The sequence below is a fragment of the Corythoichthys intestinalis genome, chromosome 4 (assembly GCF_030265065.1).
Source record: "Corythoichthys intestinalis isolate RoL2023-P3 chromosome 4, ASM3026506v1, whole genome shotgun sequence".
Lineage (NCBI taxonomy): Eukaryota > Metazoa > Chordata > Actinopteri > Syngnathiformes > Syngnathidae > Corythoichthys > Corythoichthys intestinalis.
Window position 1 is genome coordinate 18,100,071 of NC_080398.1, and position 27,450 is coordinate 18,127,520.

Below are 27,450 nucleotides of genomic sequence, written 5' to 3' on the forward strand. Positions count from 1 at the left end.
GCAGCCAACGTGATAAAAAGCATTGCCATCCACAAGTAAAATAGAATAGACTTTATTTGTCATTGTAACAAGTACAACGAAATTAAAATGCAAAACAGATAAGGCAATTGCAGGTATTGAAGGTGGAACGGGGAGACAAATAGAAGGGAGCGCGACGGTTGTGCTAATTGACTTTATTTTGGTCGGTTGGAGGAGGGCCTCGATTGCACCTGTTGCTACCCCATAAAATCGCCCTTTAAAAATTAGAATTGAAAAAAAAAAAAACAGTCATTTAAAAGTCAAATTAAAATCAGGCAGGTTTTGTTCTAACCCTTTATTGCCAAATGTATCACAATTGATACACCTAAAATTTCATGATATTGAGACTAATTCAAAATTTGGACATTTCTTTTTGAAAAATAAAATGATGGATGCAAGTCAACCCATGCATCTACAGGTTCCATGAGAAAGAAAGAAAGAAAGAAAAAAAAACAGGATCTAGCTAGGGTTATAGATATTAGAGCGCTTATTACACATATTCATTTTGACTTTTCTTTTTACAAATTTGGGGGGGGTGTTTCATTAGGACCTTATTTTTCAAATTTTGGGATTCTCTGATAATTGCTTCATGTTGCAGGTATTTAAGGGTTAAGTATCTTTGAAATTAACGTATACATAAGTTCTGCCTTCCAAAGATCCATTTTACCTATGAAGTCGAGGCTCGCGACTCCACAAGCAGGACATGTTGTGGGTGCAACAGTACCATCTCGTGGCGATAGCGGGAAACACCCACCGAAATTCAAGTACAGTCAGACCCGATTTACTCAAATCAAAGGTGTTCGGTGTATAGAACATGGCAACTTAGTAATGTAGTGGCGATTATTGCGCTATAAAGTAATTAATATTCGTATTTGATTTAGTTTGGTAAATGGTGTGGAGGCAAGTTGAGGCGCTGCATCATTAAACCATTAAATTCCTCATTAAATCTTTACCATAAAGGCGCTGTTGACATTATTTCTTGCGGTTTGTACATATCTGGGTAACAAATACTTTACCTTATTGTGTCCTGTAAATTTGAAATAGAAACAAATCATGATACTTTAGCACTATTGCTGTATGACATGGTTTTGAATTAGTGAGGGGCGTTTTCTAGAATGACGATGATATAGGCTTTAAAACAATGCCTGAACAAAATTACTTCTAGTCTATAAAATATAACACAGAGTGGTTACAATAAGTTACATGGCTAAAATTTAAATATTTGAATTATTTATGATATATGTTTGAATACTTTTTGTCTTGAATATACTTGAACGAAAAGTGTTATTTTGTACACTGGCATTTACGGAAGTTTCCCTCCGCTGGGGCCTGATTTGGGTCCTTGACAACGTGGAAGACGCGAAAGATGTGTTTGTTTTGAACTTGTGTGAATATTCCCAATCACAGAACATGGTCGCCACTCTGTTTAGAGTCAGCTTGTAATATAGCTCTTCTTTTTGTTGTGTTTGTTCTTTATATACCATGATGCCCGGGGACACCCAGCCTAAAACTGTGGCAATAGCCTCAGACGCGACGCCTGTGAACTGTCAAAATTGCTCTGTTTTACACCAGGTATGATTTATTCTTTTATTAAGAGTCTTGGTATTCATGAAATAATCACACCCTTTCTTAATAATCTGTGTCACTTTACACAGAGTTTAACGGAGTATATATCATCATTTTTGACGCTGAAACAAAAAATTGCAGTCTCTGAGTGAGTATTGACTCGTTCGAATGACAATTAAAGACTCCGTAGTGGTGTCAGTTGCTCATTCTCCATCGTCTATGTTAATAATAATTTGGTATGCTTTTTTGCAGTGACACTATCACTCTGCGACAACAGTACAATGACCTTCAGCGCCAATTTGTCATTTTGGAGAAAAGAACAGAGGATTATGAGTCCGTGCAAACAGAGTTGGAAGAAAAAAAGGTATATCTAAAAAGGAATTGATTTTTTTTTTTTTTTTTTTTTTTTTTATTCCGATCGTGTCTTGATTATCAATAATAACTGATCGCTGACTACAATCATAATGCAACAATGAATCTCTCCGAAATATTCTACCTTTTCGAGGATAAATGCATTCATTGTATTATCCAGTAGTGTAACTAAATTAAGTCACGATCTTTCTTGATTACAGTAATCATACATTATATGAAATTTCTAGTTGGTTGTGTTGCGTTTTACTAATGTAAAGTCGGACACAGTACTATGGAGTGTTTTACTAGTCATTTCATTCAACTAACAATAGTTTTGTCAGTAACATCCATGCGAGTTATGAAAAAAGTTTCATAATAATAACAATTAGTGTTACTTTTGTATGAACTTCAAATGTGATTGAAATATGTCTTGTTTTAAATCTGATATGTCCTAAATTAAATTATTGCAGAAGATTCTTTTGGACTATGATCAGTTGTCTAAAGAGGTTGAAAAGTTGAAGCAAGAAAACAGTATTACACTGGCTGAGTAAGTTATTTATCCTACTTCAAAACATTGCCATTTATGAAATTATGGCTTTAATGTTCTTTTTGTCACCCCCACTCCCCCCATCCCTCAGGAATGGGAAGCTTGATACCCAACTCACAGGCATTGAAGGTACTTTAAAATGAAAATTTGAAGCATGGCTTTTTCATGATTAACAAAAAAAATCATTTAAATCTGTCTTTAAAACATAGAACTAATGGACTCTAAGTCACTTGAGAATGCACAGCTAAAACAAGAAAAGGCCGTTTTGGAAAATGATTTGCTGAACGTAAAAGTAAGTAAATGTGTCCTCTGGAAATGTTCTCTACCTTCTGATGTTATTGGAACGGGTCATGTTAAATGTCGCTTTGGCCTGTATCTACAGATATCGTTGAAGAAACTAATGGAATCGCAGTCACTTGAGAACGCACAGCTAAAGCAAGAAAAGGCCATTTTGGAAAATGATTTGCAGAATGTAAAAGTAAGTAAATGTGTCCTCTGGAAATGTTATCTACCTTCTGATGTCATCGGCACAGGTCATGTTACATGTTGCTTTGGCCTGTATCTACAGATATCCTTGAAGAAATCTGAAGAAAATGCAGAAAAAGTTGAAAAATTGACAGCGGATCAAGACAGATTAACAAACATGTAAGAAAAAAATAATAATAATAATTATGCACATTTAAGTTGCTTGTGCTCCTAACACAGTTTTGTCTCAACAGAAAAGAAAAGCTTGCCAATAGAGTTACGCAGCTCGAAGGTATTTAAAATACGTACCGTAATATCCATTTCCATGTATCAGAACAAAATGATAAATTATGCCTTCAATGTAATTTCACTTTTTCCTCCACTTGCAGAATCGGTTTCCCAAAGGAATGATCAAATATCACTGCTGAATAGGGAAAAGATGCTGCTGGAGAGAACCATTTTTGACTTTCAGGTAGAGTAGCCACAAACAATTCATTTGATAGTTGACTAATCAAAGAATATTTTTTGTGGTTAGTCAACTAATCTCTAATATGCGCGATAGTCCCATTGCAGGATGTGGGATTTTTTCCTTTGTTTATTTTTTGACCACACAAACCTTTGCTTTGCTTCATAAAAGCAGCAAGTGTACATAGACATGGCCACCTGGATCCCTTTTATATATAGAAATCTTCATCATTCACAGATGAACCCCCTTAGCTTGTATTAAACTATATTATACGAATACAATGCGGTCATGGTGAGTCAACCAAAGTCTTCCCAAGTCATCTGGTTAAAATTCTTTCCTTTTATTTTCCCCTCAATAAAATTCAAAATATAGCCATTAATATCTAAACCCCGGGCAACAAAAGTGAGTACACCCCTTTCAAAAAAACGTACATCCCCAAATGTCCAAATTGAGTACTGCTTGTCATTTTCCCTCCAAAATGTCATTGACTCATTACAGTAATGCTGTCAGCCTTGCTGCAGAAATTGAAGAGGTGGGGAGTCAGTCTCTTAGTGCTCAAACCACACACCGCACTCTACATCAAACTGGTGTGCATGGCTGTCACCCCAGGAGGAAGCCTCTTCTGAAGACTGTACACAAGAAAGCCCGCAAACAGTTTGCTGAAGACATGTCAACATAGCACATAGATTACTGGAACCATGTCCTGTGGTCTGATGACATAGATTACTGGAACCATGTCCTATGGTCTGATGCTGAAGACATGTCAACATAGCACATAGATTACTGGAACCATGTCCTGTGGTCTGATGACATAGATTACTGGAACCATGTCCTATGGTCTGATGAGACGGGCGGGCTTTCTTGTGTACCGTCTTCAGAAGAGGCTTCCTGCTGGGGTGATAGCCATGCACACCAATTTGATGTAGAGTGCGGCGTATGGTCTGAGCACTAACGGGCTGACCCCCCCACCTCTTCAATCTCAGCAGCAATGCCGACAGCATTCCTGTAACGAATCAGATGACATTTTGGAGGGAAAATGACAAGCAGTACTCAATTTGGAAATTTAAGGCTGTACGTTTTTTCAAAGGGGTGTACTCACTTTTGTTGCCAGGGGTTTAGATATTAATGGCTATATTTTGAGTAGTTTTGAGGGGAAAATAAATTATATTATAAACTGCACACAGAGTACTTTTCATTGTGTCATTTTGTCAGTGTTGTCCCATTAAAAGATATAATTCTCTGTAGAAATGCAAGGGGTGTACTCACTTTTGTGATACTGTATAACACAAACACCCAAAAACTCGCAATGTCAGTTTTTTCCGATATAGTTCAGCCCCAATATGAATCAAATATTATTTTATATTAATTTTGTTTTAAAGGAAGGCAAGTGGAATTATACCTTTTCAATTAAAATTGTGTGTTTTATTCACAGGGAAGATTGATAAAACTTGAAAGAGAAAGAAACAAAGGTAAGAAAACTCATTTTACACAGTAGTGGTTACCACAGTAATTTTCACTCACCTGTTCAACACTTGTTTCATACTAGTCTGAATTTCCTCTTTCTTTCCAGAATACAGGAGTGTATCAACTCAGGCACGATCATTGCCAGAACATAAAGTTGATAAAGGTTTGCTGTTTATATCATTTAGGACATACATACTATAGACCAGGGGTCCTCAAACTTTTTCTGTGAGGGCCACATACCTTTTCCCTTCTCTGATGAGGGGCCGGGGTCAGTTTATAACAGAAAAAGTGTGACGATTGCAGGAGTGCCTAAATGTAAAAATGTATTGTTTTTCAGAAAGCCACAATCAAATAACCCTTTCTGGATTCTTCACGGAACAAAAGTAAATAACATTAAAATAATTATAATATAATATAATAATAACACACACTATTAATTAAATAGATAATAACCAAATAACCCTCTCTGGGTTCTTCACAGAAAAAGCCAGGAAATAAATAACACAAGTAAAAAAAAAAAAAAAAAAAAATATATATATATATATATATATATATATATATATATATATATATATATATATATATATATATATATATTGTTCAGGGGGCCAGACCAAATGTGGAGGCGGGCCGTATCTGGCCCGCAAGCCGTAGTTTGGGGACCCCTGCTACAGACTCTTATAACTTATCGCAAGTTTTAAATATTTTCTGCGGATACTTTTTTTAAATTAAAAGAATTTTTTTTTTTTTTTTTTACACAGAAAAGGTTCGAATTCTTCTCGAGGATATTTGGGCTTGTGTGGAACCGCAACACCAGCAGTCATCCAATTTGTTGCATTTATGTGGTGAGGCTACATGAGTACATTCACTTCAGCAGCTTCCACCTAATTCAAAATTGTTGTTTTTGGGTTTCATTATATCCCTACCTCTCTTATATTTTAGTGCCCACCTCCTCACAGAGCAAATGTCAGCACAATGAAAGCCTGACTCCTTTCCATGGTTTTAGTGATATCCAAAGACCCCCCACACAGAAGAAATCCACTTACACTCAGTTGAAAATGTATCCACGTGCGAAGAAACGAAAACTATCTCCGCTAACAAAGAAAACAAATTCCAAACTACAAACATTTTCAACAAACAATCAAGTCAAACCAAAGGAGCCTTGTGATACCCCTGATCCTGCCGAGATATTGGAATGGTTCAAACCTCTTCCTCCTTGCCTGTCACCATTGCTGGAATCTGTAAGACATATAATACAGTTATTTACATACAATAAATGCAGTTTTGTAAACACAAATCCCACAAGTAACGCTTTTTTGTCAATAGATTGTTAACATGTCTCATTACTTTCAGGAGAACGGATCAGAGTCCATGGAGACAGAAACAGAAGATGTCACACATCATAATGAACAGGATTTTCCAGGCACAGTGACCAAGTCCCTTTCTCCAAAATCTCTTTCAACAGCCCCAGAGGAAAGTGTAGATTTTTCTAATGGCACAACACATGAAATTGAATGTAACTCCAGTAAACATGATTCAAGGGTCACCATAGAGCTGGAGGGCCCCAGCATGAATAATGAGGAAATTCAGTATGGAAAAAATACCGTGGAGCAGTTAGTATCAATTTCTACATCAGATACTGCTGTTTCAGTTGAGGATGCTCCAACAGGCACTACGGAACTGGAGATATGCGCTGCAGAACCTGCCACTAGTTCTGCTTCAAATAGTGTACAAGTAACAGACAACGGTAACCCAAGATATTTACAGGAACAAGCTAAAGGAAAACTAATCGAAGATGAGTGTGCTATTTCAGAGAACGATGGCAACAAAATATCTTGCCGCAAAACCCAAGACACTCTTTGTGGGGAATCTCCTAAAACAAAAACTATCATGAATGAAGTATTTGATACTTTTTCAACTTGTAACAACTCTGTAAAGGACACGGACAATTTATATAAGGAAGAAAAGCCTGAACAGAAAAATGAGGATCACAACTCGTGTCATTTAATGCAGGAAACTCAAAATGTGGCCGCCTTTAATCCACAAGAAAATGCAGAGCATGAAAAAAAAGACTCAGAAACGCAAGATGACCTGCACACAGCAGGCTGTGAAATTAATTGTAGCACCATCAATAAAGAAAGTGAAGATCTGAATGAAAATAAGGGAGTCTGTCTCATAGACAAACCACAGCAAGAAGCCCAAGAAACTAGAAGAGGTGAAACTATACCTCCTCCATCAGTTGCAAGCAGCATACCCCCTGTTCCAAACATTGATATTGCTGATGAAACCATTGCCAACAATATACCTTTTGTTGCAGAAGCTCCACTGACCAATCTTCAGAACTCCACATTGACAAAAGAGAAATCATTTTCTGACTCAGCTGTCAAATGTAAACCAAAAGAAAATATACATCTGCTGTGCAGTCATTTGAGTCGTTCTTCATTATTACCCAGTGTAAACACACATGTAACGGAAAAACATACAAAAACAGAAAAGTATCCTAGAATGAACAGAAAACACCTAGTAACCAAGAAAGAGCTGAAAACTTTTCAGAATGAGTGTGATGTGGAAGGGGCTGTTGTCAAACTCTTTCCACTTGACAAACCTTGCAATGAACAAAATGTTGACAATAAAAAGCATGCCGTTCTATGTGCAAATGGACAAGGTAAGTCAGAATTTTCAGCTGAAATGCCTGACAACCAAAACCAGGACATGATCAAAAGCAGTGCATCCACCACAGCTGTCCCAGTGACAAGTGCTACTGAAGAACCCAATGGGCAGTTGCAGTTAATAGGTGAAGCTTGCATTGAAATCGGTCCACCCCTCCCTCCTCTCATCACTCCTCTTAAGACACCCCCAAAAGCAGGCAAACCAATCAATCCAAGTCATGCCATTGGAAAAATTTCCTTTCCCTCCCCAATGGATGGATTGGCCTCTCCTTCCACTCAAATCCAGACAGCTGTTTCTCCCAACAGCCAAAACGTGAATTCAGCATTAAATCTCAGCAGTCCTCTCACTCAAAACAGATTACCCTCATCACCTCTTCAGTTTGGCTCTGCAACCCCAAAACATGCAGTGCCTGTCCCAGGTCGCCTGCCATCTGCTGTCAATTCCTCACCGTCCACAGCCTCTTGCCCATCTCAGGAAAACTCTGTGAGGATTCTGGATAGCATGTACCCAGACCTTTCTCCACATGCACGCACGTTGAGCATTCTAAGAGGGAACCTCAGTGTCAGTTCTTCAGAAAGCAACACCTCACCAACAACAACTGACAGTCAGATGTCCAGTTTTTCAACCGTCACGTCCACCACTACCGCATTCACCAAGACTGAGATGAATGGGAACAAACGACTTGCCGTAGAGTTGCCTCAACCTAAAAACAGCAAATGTCTCAGATTAGATGGCAGCTCTCCGGGTGTCAGCCAAGTAGTGGATGTTTCTGTGATAAATGGCAGCTCTGATTCACCATGTCGAACAGAAAAGCTAAAACCAACCCAATGTAATGAACGCGTTACATCAATGGAATGTGGAGAACCTGTTGAGAAAAATGTTATAAACCGACTTTTGAAGAGGATTGAACACCAGGTCTTTGATGTGTTACCTGTCATCCAAAGCCACATCTATGTTGGTAACATGCCCACAAAGCCAGTGCTGAGAGATGAGGAGAAAGAAGTTATTTCTGAGATTTCCCAGAGCAGTTTGGTTAGTATGTTTGTTTATTGTTGTAATTTGTCTTCCCTGTGAAGACAAACTGACCATTTTTCATGGCTGTAGTGTGAAGTAATGCTTTTTCCTCCTCTGTCTGAAGGCAAATGATATGACATTAGCCATCTTGAAAAAATTTAAAACGGAAGAGCTGGACATTGATGGAACATTTGCACAGGCCCTGTGCAGAGTCTACACAGCTATCTGTCGACAGAAGCGAGACTTTGAAAAAGCTCATGTCCTAGCTTATAGCTTGCTAGTTGAAGGTAAGTGGTATGATCGTGCTATTTAAAATTCAATTCATACAGCATTTCTAAGGCTATATTCTTTTACAGGATGTTTGACTGACTTGAGTGTTGGAATTCAGTATGTTACTTTTTTTTTTATTCATTGGAGAAGCATGTTTATTTGTAAAAATGGAAGCAATTTTAACATTTTATAATGTCTGGCCCCACTTAAAAACGGTAGAGGATGACCAGTTCCCAATTGCCTAGGGCAGCTAAAAAATATCACGTGCGCAGTAAGAAAACATACCACATTTAATCGGGCAAGCGTATGATCAAATATACAACAAGTGGAGATGATTTGATCGATCCGCCACTAATCAATATTTACTGATTTTCTTGTGATCAGTGACCATCAACATACACTGCTGGCCAAAAGTATTGCCCCCCCCCTGCAATTCTGTCAAACAATGCTCAAGTTCTCCCAGAAAATGATTCCAGTTACAAAAGCTTTGGTAGTAATATCTTCATTGATTTTACTTGCAATGAAAAAACATAAGAGAATGGGGAGAAAAAAAAAAACATGATCATTTTACACAAAACTCCAAAAATTGGGCGGACAAAAGTATTGGCACCCTCAGCCTAATACTTGGTAGCACAAGCTTTAGACTGAATGAACTGCGAACAACCGCTTCCGGTATCCATCAGTGAGTTTCTTACAATGCTCTGCTGGAATTTCGGACCATTCTTCTTTGGCCAACTGCTCCAGGTCTCTGAGGTTTGAAGGTTGCCTTCTCCAAACTGCCATTGTCATATCTCTCCACAGGTGTTCTATGGGATTCAGGTCTGGACTCATTGCTGGCCACTGTAGAATTCTCCAGTGCTCTCTCTCAAACCATATTTTAGTGCTTTTTGAAGTGTGTTTTGGGTCATTGTCCTGCTGGAAGACCCATGACCTCTGAGGCAGACCCAGCTTTCTCGCACTGGGCCCTACATTATGCTGCAAAATTTGTGGGTAGTCTTCAGACTTCATAATGCCATGCACACGGTCAAGCAGTCCAGTGCCAGAGGAAGCAGAGCAACCGTAAAACATCTGGGAACCACCGTTCCCTATTTGACTGTAGGGTCCGTGTTCTTTTCTTTGAAGGCCTCGTTTTTTGTCCTGTAAACTCTTATGTTGCTTTTGTCTCATCTGACCAGATAAACATTCTTCCAAAACGTTTTGGGCTTTCTCAGGTAAGTTTTGGCAAAATCCAGTCTTGCTTTTTTATGTCTCTGGGTCAAAAGTGTGGTCTTCCTGGTTATCCTACCATAGAGTCCCTTTTCAATCAGACGCCGACGGATAGTATGGGTTGACACTGTTGTACCCTCGGACTGCAGGACAGCTTGAACTTGTTTGGATGTTAGTCGAGGTTCTTTATCCACCATCCGCACAATCTTTCTCGTTGAAATCTCTTGTCAAATTTTCCTTCCGTCCAAATCTAGGGAGGTTAGCCACAGTGCCATGGGCTTTACTCTCATTGATGACACTGCGCACGGAAGACACAGGAACATTCAGGTCTTTGGAGATGGACTCGTAGCCTTCAGCTTGCCCATGCTTCCTCACAATTTTGCTTCTCAGGTCCTCAGATAGTTCTTTGGTCTTCTTTCTTTTCTCCATGCTCAATGTGGTACACACAAGGACACAGGACAGAGGTTGAGTCGACTTTAATCCATTTTAACTGGCTGTAAGTGTGATTTAGTTACTGCCACCATCTGTTATGTGTCACAGGTAAGTAACAGGTGCTGTTAATTACACATATTAGAGAAGCATCACATGAGTTTTCAAAGGGTGCCAATACTTTTGTCAAGCCCTTTTTTTTAGTTTTGCGTGAAATGATAATGATTTAATTTTTTCCCCCCATTCTCTTTTGTGTTTTTTCATTGCAAGCAAATTAAATTAAAATATTACTACCAAAGCATTTGTAATTGCAAAAATTTTCCGGGAGGAATTGAGCATTATCTGAAGGAATTGCAGGGGTGCCAATACTTTTGGCCAGCAGTATATGCCTTTGATTGCCAATCAAAATACATCAATAACCGGCCTCTTCTGGACAAGGCTGTGGTCAGGGCTAATACTCCCTCGTCATGCTCACCTCCTTCACACTGGATGGGCACAAGGGAAAGTTGTAGTGCATTTTAACTTCGATCCATCTTAAACAACTGGATTCATGCATTTTAATATACTGTACTGTCTTTCCTTTTCCAGATTTTCCCAATGTTGCCAAACTGATTTTGTTTATGGTGACAACATGGCCCAGTGTTTTGTCGCATAGCAGCCTTCTATGCCAGGCTATACATACAGTCACTAAACTTAAGGCAACAGAAGATATCTCAAAGTGCCTTTCAGCATACCTTGGATGGGAGCAGGTAAAATCTGTTTTAAACAACATTTTGTAAAGTTGCATTCAATAAACAAGTATTGCATAAAACTAATACTCTCTGTTGTTTGTCAAAACGTTATTTAATTCTGTAGTTGCTTGTGAGGGAACTATTAAATGTTTTGTGTATACAGTTTTTTTAAATACAGTGGTACCTCTACATACGATCGCTTCGACACACGAACTTTTCGACATCCGACGTAAAATTTGACTCGCCATTTGTTTCTACATCCGACGACATGCTCGAAATACGACGACAATGGCAGCACCGCAGACGAATGCACGGTGGATTTTCTTGTGTGACAAATCAACACTGGTTTCAGAAAAGGTTGGTACAGGTGGTGAAACAAGGAAAAAGTTGACGCTTACCTTCTAAATGAAGATGCAAATGACAGAAAAATATGAGCGTAGGGTGGGCATCCTTGAAATGGCTCAACAATACATCTCCACGGTCCTCCTCCGACCATTGTTCGCCAGTCTTAATAAGTTAAGCTGACAATTCTTATTGTGGTAACATCTCCAGAGAAATCGCCAACTTCGCCACGTTTTTATCATTTATTTCACAACTTATTCAAAACAAAAACACCTTCTGTCTGCTGCAATTGACGTTGTTCTCAAGAAAACATTCAAAGTGAAAGTGAAACTCAAGCTCACCGGTCTGTCTCTGGCAGTCAGCGCCGCGGTGCGTTCAGGGTCAGCAAAAAACGTCCGCCACATTAGAACCCGATTCGTTACATTAATACAGGAATTATTATTATTATTATTATTCCGATTTTGATTTATAATGTATTTGTTTTGCTATGTGTAACTGCCATTTGTAGTAGTACCAGCAGTATTATTTAAGGATTTAGTGAAGGTTTTTGGGCTGTGGAACGAATTAATGGAATTATAATGTATTCCTATGGGAAAATCCTGCTCGACATACGACCATTTCGATTTACAAACAAGGTCCTGGAACGGATTAACTTCGTATGTAGAGGTACCACTGTACTGTATTTTTTGCTTGTCGAATTCATGAGACCTACTAATACTGAGTATTTCTGTATCCCAACAGAGCCCACCCTGTGGTATTGAACTTCTATTGTCTAGGACCCTGTCAGAGATGCGGTCAGGGTCAGGGCTGTCTTTCTTGAAACACAGTCGATATGGTGATGATCTGGGAACGAAGGCTTGGGACCAGGTTTTCACCATCCATCTCCTCTGTGTACAGAAGTCATGGAAGTGGAGCTATGAACATATCTTGAGGTACTAAACTCTTTAAGTGCACAATTCTGCAATCACACTCAACCTAGTTCATTTTTAATTTCAATATTTGCAAACAGACCAATTTGTTTCAGGAATAAATTGCATTTCTGTATTGAAATTTGTTTTCCTTCAATATTTTGATTTCTAAATGAGTTTTTGACTTCTTTGCATCCCCATTTTGTCAATGTGGAGCAATGCATTGTAAAAAAAAAAAAAAATGCGCTTATACTCCAACAGTAAAGAGTTGTGGCCGCTCATGAACACCTGGGTGTCGCAGCCTCGAGAACAGCAAGTGCCCATCTCTGATGTGACAGTGGCAACCGTCCTGCGGCTAATTGGTGAGTTGTTTTGAGTATTCATCGTTTTCTCAAAAAAAAAAAAAAAAAAATTGTTCAACTAAGGATGGCCTTACACTACACGCTTTTCTTGGCATTGAAATTTGATAGCTTGAAAGACTACATGAGAATTGTCCCAGATTCTCGTGTCAGATATCTGATATCTAAACATGCATCCACTGCAGGATTTAAAAAAAAAAAAAAAAAAAAAAAAAGTGGGGTGCCACACACTACTACAATAATCTTTACTGAGTCAGGCCCAAACATGATCAAACGAATAACAATGTACGAGCAGAATTCCACATGCTCAGTATTGTAGCATCCGAAAGAATGGCGCCAAACCTCCGCTGTAGTTTCCCGGAGTTTTATTAGTATCACACCAAGACATCTGAATGAGCTACCACGCTATCGCTATTCACAGCCTTGTGCTGCATTCAGGAACAACACGGAAAATACTGCGTTTTGAGAAATACATTCAGCCCCGTAACCCGCAGAACACAGTCAACCTTAGTCGTCACCGTATGTTAAAGGATTAAACTAAACATATCTCGAGCTCGAAAATAAAGACACCATCAAATTACTCTTTTAAACATTTGTGTGTGTAAAAAATAATTTTATAATAAAAGATATAGACTAGAATTGTGCCCGACAATCACACTCGTCACTGCCCGAGCAGATGGCGTTATATTCATGCCACTATTCTGAGCGAGCAATGATAGATTTTGAACACTGAAAAAAAATGAGCGAGCAATTAAAGATTTTAACCGAGCAATAATACGTAGATTTTGAGCACATAAAATAAGGCTAGGTTCATACTGCATGTGTTTTTCCAACTCGAGTGAGGCATTTACTTGATATTCTGAACGGGACAGTTCGCTTGGAATTGGATCATTTCAAATCCTATCTGGGTAACTTTAGTGTGTGGTAGGGGTGTGGCAATATATCAAAATGGTGATATATCATGATATTTTGCATCCCAAAAGGTTATCGATACGCTCAGGCCAAGAATCGAGATATCGTTTTAAAAAGGTATCAATGTTTATTTAAAAAAAAAAAAGGAACCAACAAGTTGCTACCAAAATTTACTACATAATAGTGTTCCAGTTAACTCAATGGCAGCCATTGACAGTCACTCTTTCCGATTCTCAGGGCATTTACAGGTCACTTTCTAGAGGTGGGAATCTTTGGGCACCTAACGATTCGATTACGATTACGATTCATAGGCTCTGCTTTGATTATAAATCGATTATTGATGCACCACAACCCCCCCTCGCCCCTTCTAGAGAAGTCTACAGTTTTAAGATGGCGCCTGTTTACTAGCGCGGGAAAGTCCAAAAGAGTCTGGCTGCAGCCCGCCTCTCTCAGTATCCTGCGCCGCTCGTCTCAGTACCCACCCCGCAGACAGGAAGTGACGCAATATCGCAGCTGTCAGACCGGAAATGACAACATGATGCAGCGCTCGAGCTCCGAGCTTCCGGTTTTATCGTAATAGTTAGCGTCCATTCGAACGTAAATACTAGTTTACTTTTCTTTTCGGTTTCAGCATCACTCATTATTATTTAAATAATAATTTATTTCCATGCTCCTTAAATTGATTTGGTGAAATCGGGAGATTAACTCTTTAAGCGCGGTCAGTTTGTTAAAGCCTGCTGATTTTACCAAAATGAAAAACACGGTTACAGTACATCAAAATTAAAATACACACTACTGCAATAAAGGTTTAATTAGTGACTGAAAGATCGCCTGTGACCTATCACAGTGTGTACTTTAGTTTGTCAATTGTAAAATATACTCCAATTGAGAATTAGAAATGGCTGTCATCCTTACATTTTTATGAACGGACACATTAATATAGCTTCATTACAATTTAATGTATCAAAAACGTAATATTCTCTCAATGTTGCAACCAAACCAATTTTGTCTTTCATTTTGCTACTTAAATTCATTCATGTGGGTGAACATCCTAATTAACTAATTCAGAAACTATATTAAACTTTCTGCTCCAGGAAAGGCACCTTTATTTCAAACAGAAATGACAGAATAGTTGTCATGTGTTAGTTGTTTTTTTCTTTTATCTCAGACAATAGTTGTAGGTTGTTTTAATTACCTGACATTTTTCGGCAAGCACTCCCGCCTTCATCACAGGTAATTAAAACTACCTACAACTAACATCTGGGATAAAAGAAAAAAAAAACAACTAATTTATAAGTAGAAAAATGAACTCAATACAACCAGTTCTAATGTGGTAAACTTTATTTTTTTAGTTTTATTATTTTTTATTATTATTGAGAGAATACCAGATATTTTCTTTAGTCAACAATCTCCTCAAAAAAGGTAAATCCATCTTCCAGATGGTTGAAACAGAACTTGAATGGCTCCAAGACATTGTAGTTCGTGCTCATCCTCTTCCATCTGCAGGATGCTTGGGAACTCCTACTGCATTGATCCCCCCAGCCCTGTCCGAGGCTTTTGTGCTGTCTTGCACAATCCTTTTACCAAAACTGTTCATTGGAAAAGAGAAAGAAAAGAGCTATTTGAATATTACATAAGTAAAATAATAATGATGCTTTGTTAATTTTATACTTGATTTTTCTTTTCAGGCATTGCATTAAACTAGGTATATAAACAATCTTACCATTTTTTTCCCGCCATATCTTTTTGGAGTTAGCCACCACTAAGTTGAAGGAGCTGTGGTTGCACCTCTTCCTAAAAATAAATCAGTGAATAAAGGGGGGCATGTTCAAAAGTGCGTCAGAGTAATGGACACTAAAAAGTCTTTAAAAGCTTACCTCAGCAATTATATTCAAATTTCACTTCTGTAACTGATAGACTGGTGGCACTTCACCCTGCAGTAATGCTTTTGCCTCATCTGTCCAATGGGCAAACTCTTTCCTGTGGCTCACATAAGTTGAAAAAATACAAAAATAAGTATTCCACATTTTCCAACAAAGAATTAAGGTGCTGTGCACCTACTTTCCTATGAATGTCATATCAACAGTTTCAAAGACTTACCATGCACCCAAGTTTGAAATTGTCCGCTAGCAATATGCACCACCACTTCCTCAGAGTTGGCATATCAGTCTAACAAAAATTAAAAACAAGTGTAAATAAAGAATAACGACAAGGATATTTTGTAGCCCAATTTGAATGATTCGGTGAACTTCATTTTACAATGGTTAAACTCAAAGAGAGCATTGAGAACAGTGCAATGAGCATACTACAAATGGATAAATGAATACAAATATCACAGAGGGCAAAATTGGACAGTTAAACTCACCTACCATCAACATGAAGATGCCACAGTCCTTCCCCTATGGCTGTCCCGGAAAACCCTAACGTAAGAATTTAACTGAGTCACTTCCTTCAAGTTTTGAATCAATGAATATACACACTTTTACAAATACCTCTATTTCACTTCCAATCCTCTCTTTCCATGTCCTCCTGTTGATTGACTGTCAACGTTTTCTGCAATTGAAAATATAGGTTTATATTAAATACAGTAGTTAAACAATTACAAACGTGTTTCCATGCATAAGAACACCAACCAGTCAGGTTTAAATGATTCATGCAAACAAAACAAGGGCGTAGGTTTGCATAGGGACGGTAGGGACATAACACGACCAACTTTTCAGGATGCTAAAGTTGTCCCCACCAACTTTTGAGCAACCTTATTTGCATTATATTCGTCCCTACCAATGTTGAGACCGGGCCAACGCCCTTGAAACAAAACATTCGCAATTTTAGAGTGGCATTTTAGAAATTTGCTTCAAATGATTGGATGAATCATCTGGAGTGCAATTCTGCTTTAATTGAAGGGGCAACATAAAAGGATCGACTGGAACATACCTTCAAAACCAAACAAGGCTATTCTGGATCATCATGGAAACGCCATGCCAATATGAATGGATACTTAATTTCATTAGAGATAACAATAGTTCTCTGATCTCATGATTGGATCTGTTTTTCTTCCCACAAATGAATGGAATTTGGATCATTTAATTTGTTATGATTTGACTGTTCTTGGAAAATGAACCAATGCTCCGAGTTGTAGTTGTTACTAATCAGCCTTACAGGCAAATGCATGTGTGGGTCACATCCTGTAGGCTTTCACCATGTTGCAACAACATAGGGGTCAGCCACAAATATGGTCCTTCCCTGAAAAATACATAATCTATACACACGGACATATGTTATATAAATACAAACGTACGCAGACACCTACATGAGCCCATACAAGCATTCTGTAGGCTACATAGTTAAAATAATACCTTACACACGCCAAAAAATACTTTTTTATACCTTTGAATGAGCTACTTGTTAGACAAGTTATAAATATGCATTTCATATCTGCAAAAAAACAAACACAAAAAGTTACATTTTACTTAATTGTACAAATGACATTATGTTCTTTAGAGAAACTAAATCCTCAAAATTCACAGTTGATTCCATTTCATTGTTCAGGCCAGCGTTCCAAAAGTCAGCACGTGTCAATCAAACTTTCTTTTTTTAAACAATCAACACCATTTCTGGCCTCTTTATATTCAAGATTTGCATAAGCTAATGAGAATGTTGATTGGTTAAATAAACAAAGAGTAAATAATCAATTATGTCCAATTGTTAACTAATATAAGGAATAATAAGCCTATCCAGATTTCCACTGAGCACAACATTTGTCTCAGACATAAAAACATACCAGCCGTTCCTGTGGCCCATACTACGAAGCCAGTTTTCTGGCTTAGCAGGGTAACTTCGAGAGTAACTTCATCACGTGCGACCTAAGTTCGCAGCTAAGCGAGACTACGAAAGGTGGATATGTTGGAACCAAGAAGTGTTGCCATGGCAACACACGCCAAACCTGGTCGTCTCAGAGTTAGATCTTGCTTAACCCCAGAATTCTAATTAACCACGCTATAATTAAACAGCACTCCTCCGCGGACGTGTCCTCCTGACAATGACAGCGTACCTGGACGACCCATACGACATTGGCGCGCGGATTGTGAGGGGCTCTCTTCGGAGTGCACGGGTTTTTGGAGACCGCCAGAATCCGCTGGCGTACCCGGAAGATGTTCTCCATGAAAGATATAGATTTTCAGCTGAGGGAATTCTTTACCTGTGCCAAGTGATCGAGGCGGACGCCACTATAATGTAACCCGCCGAAGTCAGGCCCTCACAAACGGGCAGATTGTGTGCCTCTCCGTGCGCTCTTTCGCCAGGGACAATATATGCATTCCAATGGTGATGCTGAATATCTGCGTAAGAACACTGTATGCCGTGCGATTCGAAGTGGGGTATGGAAACGCTTCAAATTGATCGTTGAAATTGCTGAATGTAAACGAATGCGGAGCCTTGTTATTTCGTTGTGTAAATGAGTTAATAATCATCATAGAAATGTGCAGACTATTTAAACATTGAGAAAACTTGCGTTTTTTTTTTTGCCAACTCGAAGAGATTATTAAATGTCAAATCCACTGATAGGACAGACGCACAAATATAAAAGATATAAATGTTTATTGAATACTCATCTTACAGTCTTGTTTAACTGTGAAAATTCGTTACAAAAGACGGGCTTTAATTCACGCAACAACGCATGGCATCCCCGCATTTCCTTCTTCTCCTGAGTCCTCACAAAGATAACATAAAATTTTGGAGGGGGGGGTCGGGCTCGGGCCTGCAGATCAAGTTAATTGATCGGGCTCGGGTCGGGTCGGGCTTGATTTTTTAGGCCCAAACTAAGGGGAAAAAAAAGGACATACGTGTTCATACAGCCAATGGGACTAAAGATACAATTATCCTGCTTCATATGGTGATGCGCGATAAATTATTTCTTACTGTTAACGTACCAAATCTTATTTTGTTGTCCTGACAGCAGGCTTTATTTCTTTGCATGGACATAAGTAAACTGGCATATTGACGCATTCACAAATCACACGATCTGTAAATTCGCTGTCAATAGACCCGTCGCGCTCTACTCGCCGAAACGGTGTTCGATTTCGCGGTGAGGGTGGATTTGAATTCCTCATAACTCCGCATGATCATCGCGCATTCCTCCTCCGTGAAGTAAGGTGCCCGTGCCAACGTCACAAGTAGTGTTTGACTCTGGTCTCCACCCCTTTTTATGTGAACGCGCAGTAACTCTGACTGGGTTGACACAGGTTCGACTAATCAACCTCATAATCAGCGTCGTAGCACTGACTGACCACAAACTAGACAACCAGGTTTTGTCAACTCTGGTTACCCGCTGGTAAACTGGATTACTTCTGGGGAGGTTGAACTCAGTTGGTAGTATAGGCCACTGGGCAGGATGAGTTTGAACCGTCCATGAAGCTCGGCATGGTCTTATATTGTCACCATTGGTCGTGTCTGCACAGTGGGTTTTACAGTGTTCGATGTCTATCAAAAAAAAAAGTGTTCAGCACAGTCCAAAATCTAAAGTACATTACTACTTATGCTACTTACTTCCATTTGGATCTGTGTGACATCCCTGTATCTGCATGGGAAGACTACTATTTGGGGGTCGTGATTTAGTTTCTTCCCAATGGGGTGGTGATCTTGGAGCTAGTAAAAAAAAAAACAAAATAATGAAAAAATATATAGCTAAGCAGAGTAACAATATCAAGAAAAAAATTAGCTAAGCAGAGTAACAATATCAAGAAAAAATGATAACCTTGTCCTATTTGGATCATGCGACAACATTCAAACTACAAAGGACCAGACAAAACAAATGAAGGCAAAACAACAATACCATACAACAACAAAAACAGCGAGCTGCGAATTGCAGGCATGTACATAATGAAAAATAAGAGTGCAATATAATGAAAACTACACAAAGAAGACTGTTCATTGTGAAAAAAAAATGTAAAAAGCATTAGCAGCATTAGCCAATTCGCTGCTGAATTCATCAGTACGTATTAAACAATATAAGTAGAGCAAAGTCACATGCACTTAGTAAAGGAAGACATTATTTAAATTACATTAAGAATATTAGATATAAGTACAGTCTTTTCAACTCAGAATAAACACTTCATATTTTCACCGCAAGTGTTGTTTAACTATTTAACATTTTTAAACATGCATACGCTTTTAAAAACTTTTTTTCAGTGCGGCAACTTACCGTGTTTTCTTCGCGAGAGGTGAAATAACGTAACTTGTTTTCGTCGCAAGGGTTGACGACATTTCCGGTCTGAGGGGACTGAGAGCTGCGGTATTGCGTCATTTCCTGTCTGCGGGATGGGTACTGAGAAGAGCGGCGCAGGGTACTGAGAGAGGCGGGCTGCAGCCAGACTCCTCTCGGAAAGTCTGTCATTTCGCATCTAGTTCTTGGTATATGATCTAACACGGCTGTCGTCTGTCATTTCACATCTAGTTCTAGATATATGTGATATCTACCATAGCCGTATGTTGCTGTATGTTTGTAGCAACTAGCAACTGGGCGCTGTTTGCAGCAGCTGACAGCCGCAGTCAGGTATTTTTTTTTTTTTTTTTTTATCTAGCGACATGAGTTGAACGTGATATTTACTCTCGGTCCGTTCCTCATTGCATCCTGAAGACCGCGCTGACTGTGTTTTATTTCCGCTTTACCTGGTATAATTCAATAATCGGAATTTGGATGTTTGTGAATCGTTCTCCAATCTTCCACGGCCGAATCACGAATAATCTAAGAATCGGAAATTTCGCACGCCTCTATCACTTTCTGTTCATTTTAGGGCATTTACAGGTAACTTCGTTTTGAGTTTGAGTCACTGCCCATTCATTTGTGGGATTCCCGGCTCACTTCCTGTTCTGTAACCCAAAATCAACATGAAGTGGCCATAAAATGCCCCAAAATCAACAGGATGTGACTGAAAATCAACCTGAAATGGCCCCAAATGACTCCTTGGCTGGCATTAATTGGCTGCCACTCATGGCTATAGAAGTGGGAGGGGCCTGCTTAAAGTGGGAGTGGTTAATTTGCTGCCACCCTCCCAGTTCAAATGGATTGGACGTAAACTTACAGCAGAAGGATGAAGATAGCTTGTTTTTCTGTTTATTAGTCGTTTTGTAGAATGACTTCCTGACCAATGTATCGATAATTGCTGTATTGCTATATCGTGATATCATCGTTTTCGTGAGCTTCATATCGGAAATCGTATCGTGAGGTACCAAGAGGTTCCCACCCTGAGTATGTGGTTTAAATCTGATCTGGGCCACATTTTTCCAGAATGTGGTGGTGGTCTGAACTGTCAAGTCTCCCAAATCAGAATTCATGCAGCAATTACGTCAGCAAAGAACGAGAGCAGCACGCAAGACGGCAGCGATGTACCACTAGCTGTTCATTAGCGATAGCGCCTAGCTTGAACCAGGCTTCTACTACGCAGAAGAACGGGCTTGACAACAGTCATGAAAAAAATACAATGAAGGATAAGCCTGATAACGCACGGTTTTTTACTGTGCGCCAAATGAGCAATATTTAAGTATTGCTTACATGTCCGAGTTAGGGCAAACTGAAGCACACACATATGGCATATGTGTGTCATGCACGCACAGAAAAGCATAGATCTTGAGCCCGAACCCGACCCGAGTTTCGGGCCGTGTCGGCCGTTACTTCTCTCTCGCTAACTTTTTTAAAAATAAATATATATTCATATATTTATACTAAAACGATGCATGGATGTTAAACTAAGGAATACTTGTCATAAAAGAAATAATTTGGATAAAACAGAGTCCTGCCCTCTTTTTAATCTTCCCCTCCCGAGCTGGCACCCTCCGTGAGTCCGCATCCTGTTATTTCCGTTTCGATTTGAAACAGCAAAAAGTGAAAACCAACCTAAAGACGGGGGAATTGAAAAGGCACCGGTAGGAGTGGGACATGGAAAGACTTCAAATTGATTGAAGATAAGATGCTATAAAAAACATCAGCCGGCTTCGTTGAATGAAAACGAATGCAGTGATTTGCTTTCATACGAGGAATATATTTAACAAACTTTTCCAGCGTTATTTCGTTGTGTAAATGCATTTATAACGATCAGAAAAATATGTAGACTATTTAAACATTGAGAAAACTTGCGGGTTTTTTCTGCCACCTCGAAGAGCTTAAAATAAATGACAAATCCACTATCCGTCTGATGGAACAGACACACAAATATAAAAGATATATATAAAAGATATAAATGTTTATTGAATATCCATCTTACAGTCTTGTTTAACTGGGAGAATTTGTTACGAAAGACTGGCTTTAATTTGTTGTCATTATGCACAGGCATCGTCACAAATGTGATTACACAAAACTAGGGCTGCAGCTATCAAATATTTTAGTAATCGAGTAATCGACTGAAAATTCTATCGATTAATCGAGTAATCGGATAAAACATTTTTTTTTAGTTAAAGAGCAATTATAAATATACATGAGAAAAAAAGACATTTAATCCAATATTGAACCATTTTCAGTCAATCAATGTCTTTATTTTTGATATACAGTGCTGCTCGAAAGTTTGTGAACCCCACAGCGATGGTCAGATTTTTTGTAAAAAAAACTAAAATAACCTTATTAAATGTTAAGTTATACCCAAATCCACAATACTGACATTCCAAATAATGGACTGAAACAAAAGAAATAGTTATATTGTCATTCTTTATTTAACAAAAGTGGTTGATTTAAGAAAAACTCAGATATCATGTGTGCAAAAGTATGTGAACCCCTTCAGTTAATAGGATATTGCGCCTCCTTTTGCAGAGATTACCTCAACCAAACGGTTTCTGTAGTGACTAATCAGCCTCTCACATCTACTTTGGGGGATTTTTTCCCATTCTTCCTTGCAGAACGCAGTCAGTTGAGAGAGGTTTGATGGGCGTCTGGCATGAACTGCTCGCTTCAGGTCCCGCCACAGCATTTCAATGGGATTTAGGTCAGGACTTTGACTGGGCCAGTCCAGAACACGAATCTTCTTCTTTTTCAGCCATTCCTTGGTTGTATTGCTGGAATGCTTTGGATCATTATCATGTTGCATGATCCACCTTCTGCCAAGCTTTAACTTCAAAACAGATGGCGTCAGGTTATGTTCTAGGATTTGACAATATTCCTCAGAATTCATGATTCCCTGGACTATGTGGAGTTGTCCAGGTCCTGAGGATGAAAAGCAAGCCCAGATCTTGACATTCCCACCTCCGCTTCACTGTTGGGAGAAGGTTCTTTTGGTGGTATGCAGTGTTGACTTTTCGCCAGACATGGCGGTTTTGGTTGTGACCAAACAGTTCAATTTTGCACCTACATCAGTTGATGAAAACTCTTTTTAATTTAGTCTCGACAACACAGCTGTTAAAAAAACAAAAAAAAACTACTGAATTGATTGATTAGGAAATCAGGTTGAAATAATAGAAAATTCCAAAATGTTGAGGGGGTTCACAAACTTTTGAGCAGCACTGTACATTGTTGAAAACAGCCAAAAATTGCATCTAAGATGTAACTAGAAAAAAAATTCACTACTTTCACTCAAAAAACTTCTAGATCTTATTAAAAAAAAACATATTTCTTACCTAAAAATGTAATTACGCTTGATAACACACATCACTTGAAAGCTACGTGTTTTTCCCCACGTGTTTCAATTTCATTTCCATTCATGTCAAGCTATTTTTAAGTTCTAGTCAAGTTTTAAGTTAGTCTAAACTGTAAGTACTGATAGGATTTTGAGTTTTTGCAGTGTTCAAAATAAATGTATGATACCTGCTGTATTGGAGCACATTAGGGACCAGTGCTACTTGATGTTTTATTCAGCAATGACTACTGAGCTAAAACTGACAGTTAGCTTTATTATGTTTTTATTTTACACCCTCATCACTCTACAGCGCTGTGTTTTTACAGATTAAATAAAGCTTGTATGTAAGACACGTTAGCCACATATCGACAGTGGTCATAATCAATAGAAACCTAGCCCTCCGAAGGGCTAACGTTACGTGAGCAAGTGACAGTAACGTTATATTTATTAGCGATGAGAAGTCTACTACTTAAAGATGGCGGCTGTTTACTAACGCTAACCAGGCGCGGCCGAGTCTGTCATTTCGCATCTAGTCCTAAATGCATGCGATATCTATGAGACGCATCAGACACTACCTGCTACTAGCATCATGCGGGCGTAGTTTTTAGCAACGTCGGCGTAGTTTGTAGTGGCTGACGGCTGCGGTAAGTTTTTTTGTTGTTGTTGTTGTTTTATTGCTTCTTCCTCTACGCACGTGACGTCAGCGCGTTGTCCCGCATTAAAAATAGTCCGGGCAAAACGTGATGCTTAGAGCTGGCAAAATTAAACGATTCCTCGAGGTGAATAAAATTACTCGATCAGTTTTTAAACTCGAGTTACTCGAGTTGCTCGAGTATTCGTTTCAGCTCTACACAAAACCCAACCACGCATCGCATCCCCTCATTTCCTTCTTCTCCAGAGTCCTCACAAATAAAACATAAAATTTAAGGTTTTTTTTTTTTTCGGGCTCGGGCCTACAAATAAAACATAAAATGTTGGTGTTTTTTTTTTTTTTTTTTTTTTTTTCCGAGCTCGCACCTACAAATAAAACATAACCAAATTTCGGGTTTTTTCGGGCTCGGGCCTGCAAATCAAGTTAATTGATCGGGCTCGGGCCCGGTCGGGCTTATATACCAGCAGGTCGGGTCGGGCTGGATTGTTTAGGCCCGAGCTAACCTCGAATGCACAGTGCGTAGTTATTTGTTTTGATGCGTCCGCGCATGTGGGTCAGTTTGCTGAGCGCGTGTCGGACTGCGATACTTGAACGGTTGAACGGGCTCAATGGAAAAAGGCAGTCTGAACAGGCACGCAAAAAAACGGATATGATAAAATATCGGAATTGTGCATTAAGACCTGCGGTATGACCCCAGCCGATTATTGCACAAAAAAATCTACTCTGGGCTCCACAATTGTGGTTTTATCCCCTCCCACAGTCGCTCAAACTCAATTGGCTGTTTCCAAAGAAGTCATTCTGTCCAATTCAGCCAATCTGCGTACTTCCGCCAGCTCTCTGGTTGGCTTCGTGGCACTGCCAAACTGAGCGAGCAGAGAAAACAAACCAGCGAGAGCAGGGGTCGAGAGATTGAGCGAGAGCGGGAGGGGGGAATTGACCGGATAAATCCACAATTATGGAGCCCAGAGTAGTTTTTTTTTTTTTTTTTTGGCTCAATATTATTTTATGTGCTCAAAATCGCTCAATATATTTTTATGTGCTCGAAATCTGAAACTGCTCAGAATAGTGGCACAAATATAAAGCCATACGAGCGCCCAATTTCTCGTACGAGTCATTAAAAGCCCTTGTTTTGTGTAGTGCAAGGCCACTTTGTGTTACACATTCTTTTTGTTTGTTTTAAAGGGCTTCTCGGTCAGTGGGGAATCAAAGAAAAGAACATCTCTTCAGTATTAACTGTGGCCAATGTGATCAATACTTTTGGAAGGCACAGCCAGACTGAAGGTATGAAACTTCTGAGCAAAATGGAAATTATCCATATTAACTTGTATGTTGTGACATGTAAATATTAGGGGTGTCAAACGATTAAAATTTTTAATCGAGTTAATTACAGCTTAAAAATTAATTAATCGTAATTAATCACAATTAATCGCAATTCAAACCATCTATAAAATATGCCATATTTTTCTGTAAATTATTGTTGGAATGGAAAGATAAGACACGAGATGGAGATACATATATATATATATATATATATATATATATATATATATATATATATATATATATATATATATATATATATATATATATATATACATATATATATATATTAGGGCTGTCAAACGATTAAAAATTTTAATCGAGTTAATCACAGCTTTGAAATTAATTAATCGTAATTAATCGCAATTCAAACCATCTCTAAAATATGCCATATTTTTCTGTAAATTATTGTTAGAATGGCAAGATAAGACACAAGACAGATATATACATACAACATACGGTACATAAGTATTGTATGTGTTTATTATAACAATAAATCCACAAATGGCATTATTAACATTCTTTCTGTTAAAGTGATCCCCGGATAGAAAGACTTGTAGTTAAGTTTAGTTGTAGTAGATAAATGTTATAGTTACAAGTTATAGTCATTTTATATTAAAACCACTCTTCATGTTTTCGTTGTAATAAAATTTGTAAAATTTTCAATCAAAAGTAGAGTTAATATAATAATAATAATAATAATAAAAATAACAATAATAAGAATTGAGTGGCCAAAGTCTGAGTAATGCCTGTTCACTTTAATTGTTGTTTAGCTGTGTGAGAATAGGGCTTCATTACTACAGACTGAAGTGCTTTTCTTTTTGTGAACATTATTATTTTTTTGAGAGATAGAATATTATTTTTGTTGTGCTTTCACTAAATGATACTTATGTTTGTTGTGAAGGAGTTGCCGAAGCTTATGCCAATAAACGGCGCAGTCCAAAGAATGCCTGTGTCCACTCGCCTTTATAACAGATATATCTCTGTGCACATCTTACCCAAAATACAACAAGAGACACATAATTGCCACTAAAAGAAAGCAAACTTACCGAAATATGTGTTGAGCACAAATAGCACAATGCAACAGCATAAACGTCTCACAACTACTAATTCTCCCACTATTAGAAGGAATAACATTAGTATGGAACGGCGCTGCGCTGCCCCCAAGCGGCCAGTGGCATTCTCTTCACTCTTAATGTCCATAAACGGCGTCATTGAAATCTGTTTGAGGCAATGCGAGAGCAGGTCGTTCAATGCATGCGTTAATTGCGTCAAATATTTTAACGTGATTAATTTAAAAAATTAATTAACGCCCGTTAACGCGATAATTTTGACAGCCCTAGTAAATATATTACAATGTGGATTTTCATGAAAGATAAAACTTCTCATTTCACAATGTTGTTTCATGGCAAGGTGTACCGTGGGAAGTGCAGTTAGCAGCAGCGCACTGCATGTTTGACCTGTCACCATGCAACCCCAAAGAATCCCTGGATGCACTTGCAGGATGGCGGGCAGAAGCCGCACAAAATGTCCCCTCTGCCATCACAAGCTACATTTTCCAGCTGGCCTCGATCTGCAGAGAGGTCAAGAAATGAGTGGCGCATACTTTTCAATGTCATTTCTGGAAAAGCTTGAAAAGAACACTAACTTCAGCTAATGTTGACCATAGATGTGCTGAGCAAATTGGTTAATTTAGATCATGTATGTAAAGAGACGTTTTACAGTACACTCAAGTGTGCTTTTTTTCCACAGGAACTAGGGAAGAATTTTAAGTGTTTTTCCCCATTATTTTTGATTAAACATTTTTTAACTATTAACTTTCATTGTATAAATCGCAACAACTGTGTTTAGGCAATGTTTTAGATTGTTAATGTGTTTGTCGGACTCTGGTGTGCTTGGTAATGTTTCGTGTAAATACAAATTCGGTGTTTATGAAGAGCCCACCACAGTAATTGTTTGTACATATTCAGAGATTATTTATTTTTATTATTAAAGATATACATTCAGTGTGTAATAAAATCTGTGTCTCGACATCCAAGGACTCGTGTTTAAGGGTGGTCTTAAACAACAAATTAATCTGGGCATTGCAGTCTGGTAGCATGACACGACAGGGATAATTATTATTTTACCAGATTATCAAAACATTTCCAAACTACAAAATTAA

General features: G+C 38.5%; 1 protein-coding gene across 1 annotated transcript; it reads left to right on the forward strand.

The window, feature by feature from the left end:
- The first annotated feature begins 1,348 nt into the window (after positions 1-1,348).
- Positions 1,349-27,319, forward strand: ice1 (KIAA0947-like (H. sapiens)). The gene is made up of 21 exons (XM_057834184.1): positions 1,349-1,590; positions 1,674-1,732; positions 1,837-1,948; positions 2,406-2,482; positions 2,574-2,611; positions 2,692-2,774; positions 2,865-2,960; positions 3,051-3,127; positions 3,202-3,239; positions 3,337-3,419; positions 4,846-4,882; positions 4,984-5,040; positions 5,639-5,722; positions 5,820-6,118; positions 6,231-8,579; positions 8,686-8,848; positions 11,055-11,215; positions 12,281-12,471; positions 12,709-12,809; positions 25,149-25,247; positions 26,700-27,319. The coding sequence occupies exons 1-21, from the start codon at positions 1,501-1,503 to the stop codon at positions 26,879-26,881; spliced, it is 4,476 nt and encodes a 1,491-aa protein (XP_057690167.1). The 5' UTR covers positions 1,349-1,500; the 3' UTR covers positions 26,882-27,319.
- Positions 27,320-27,450: the final 131 nt, after the last annotated feature.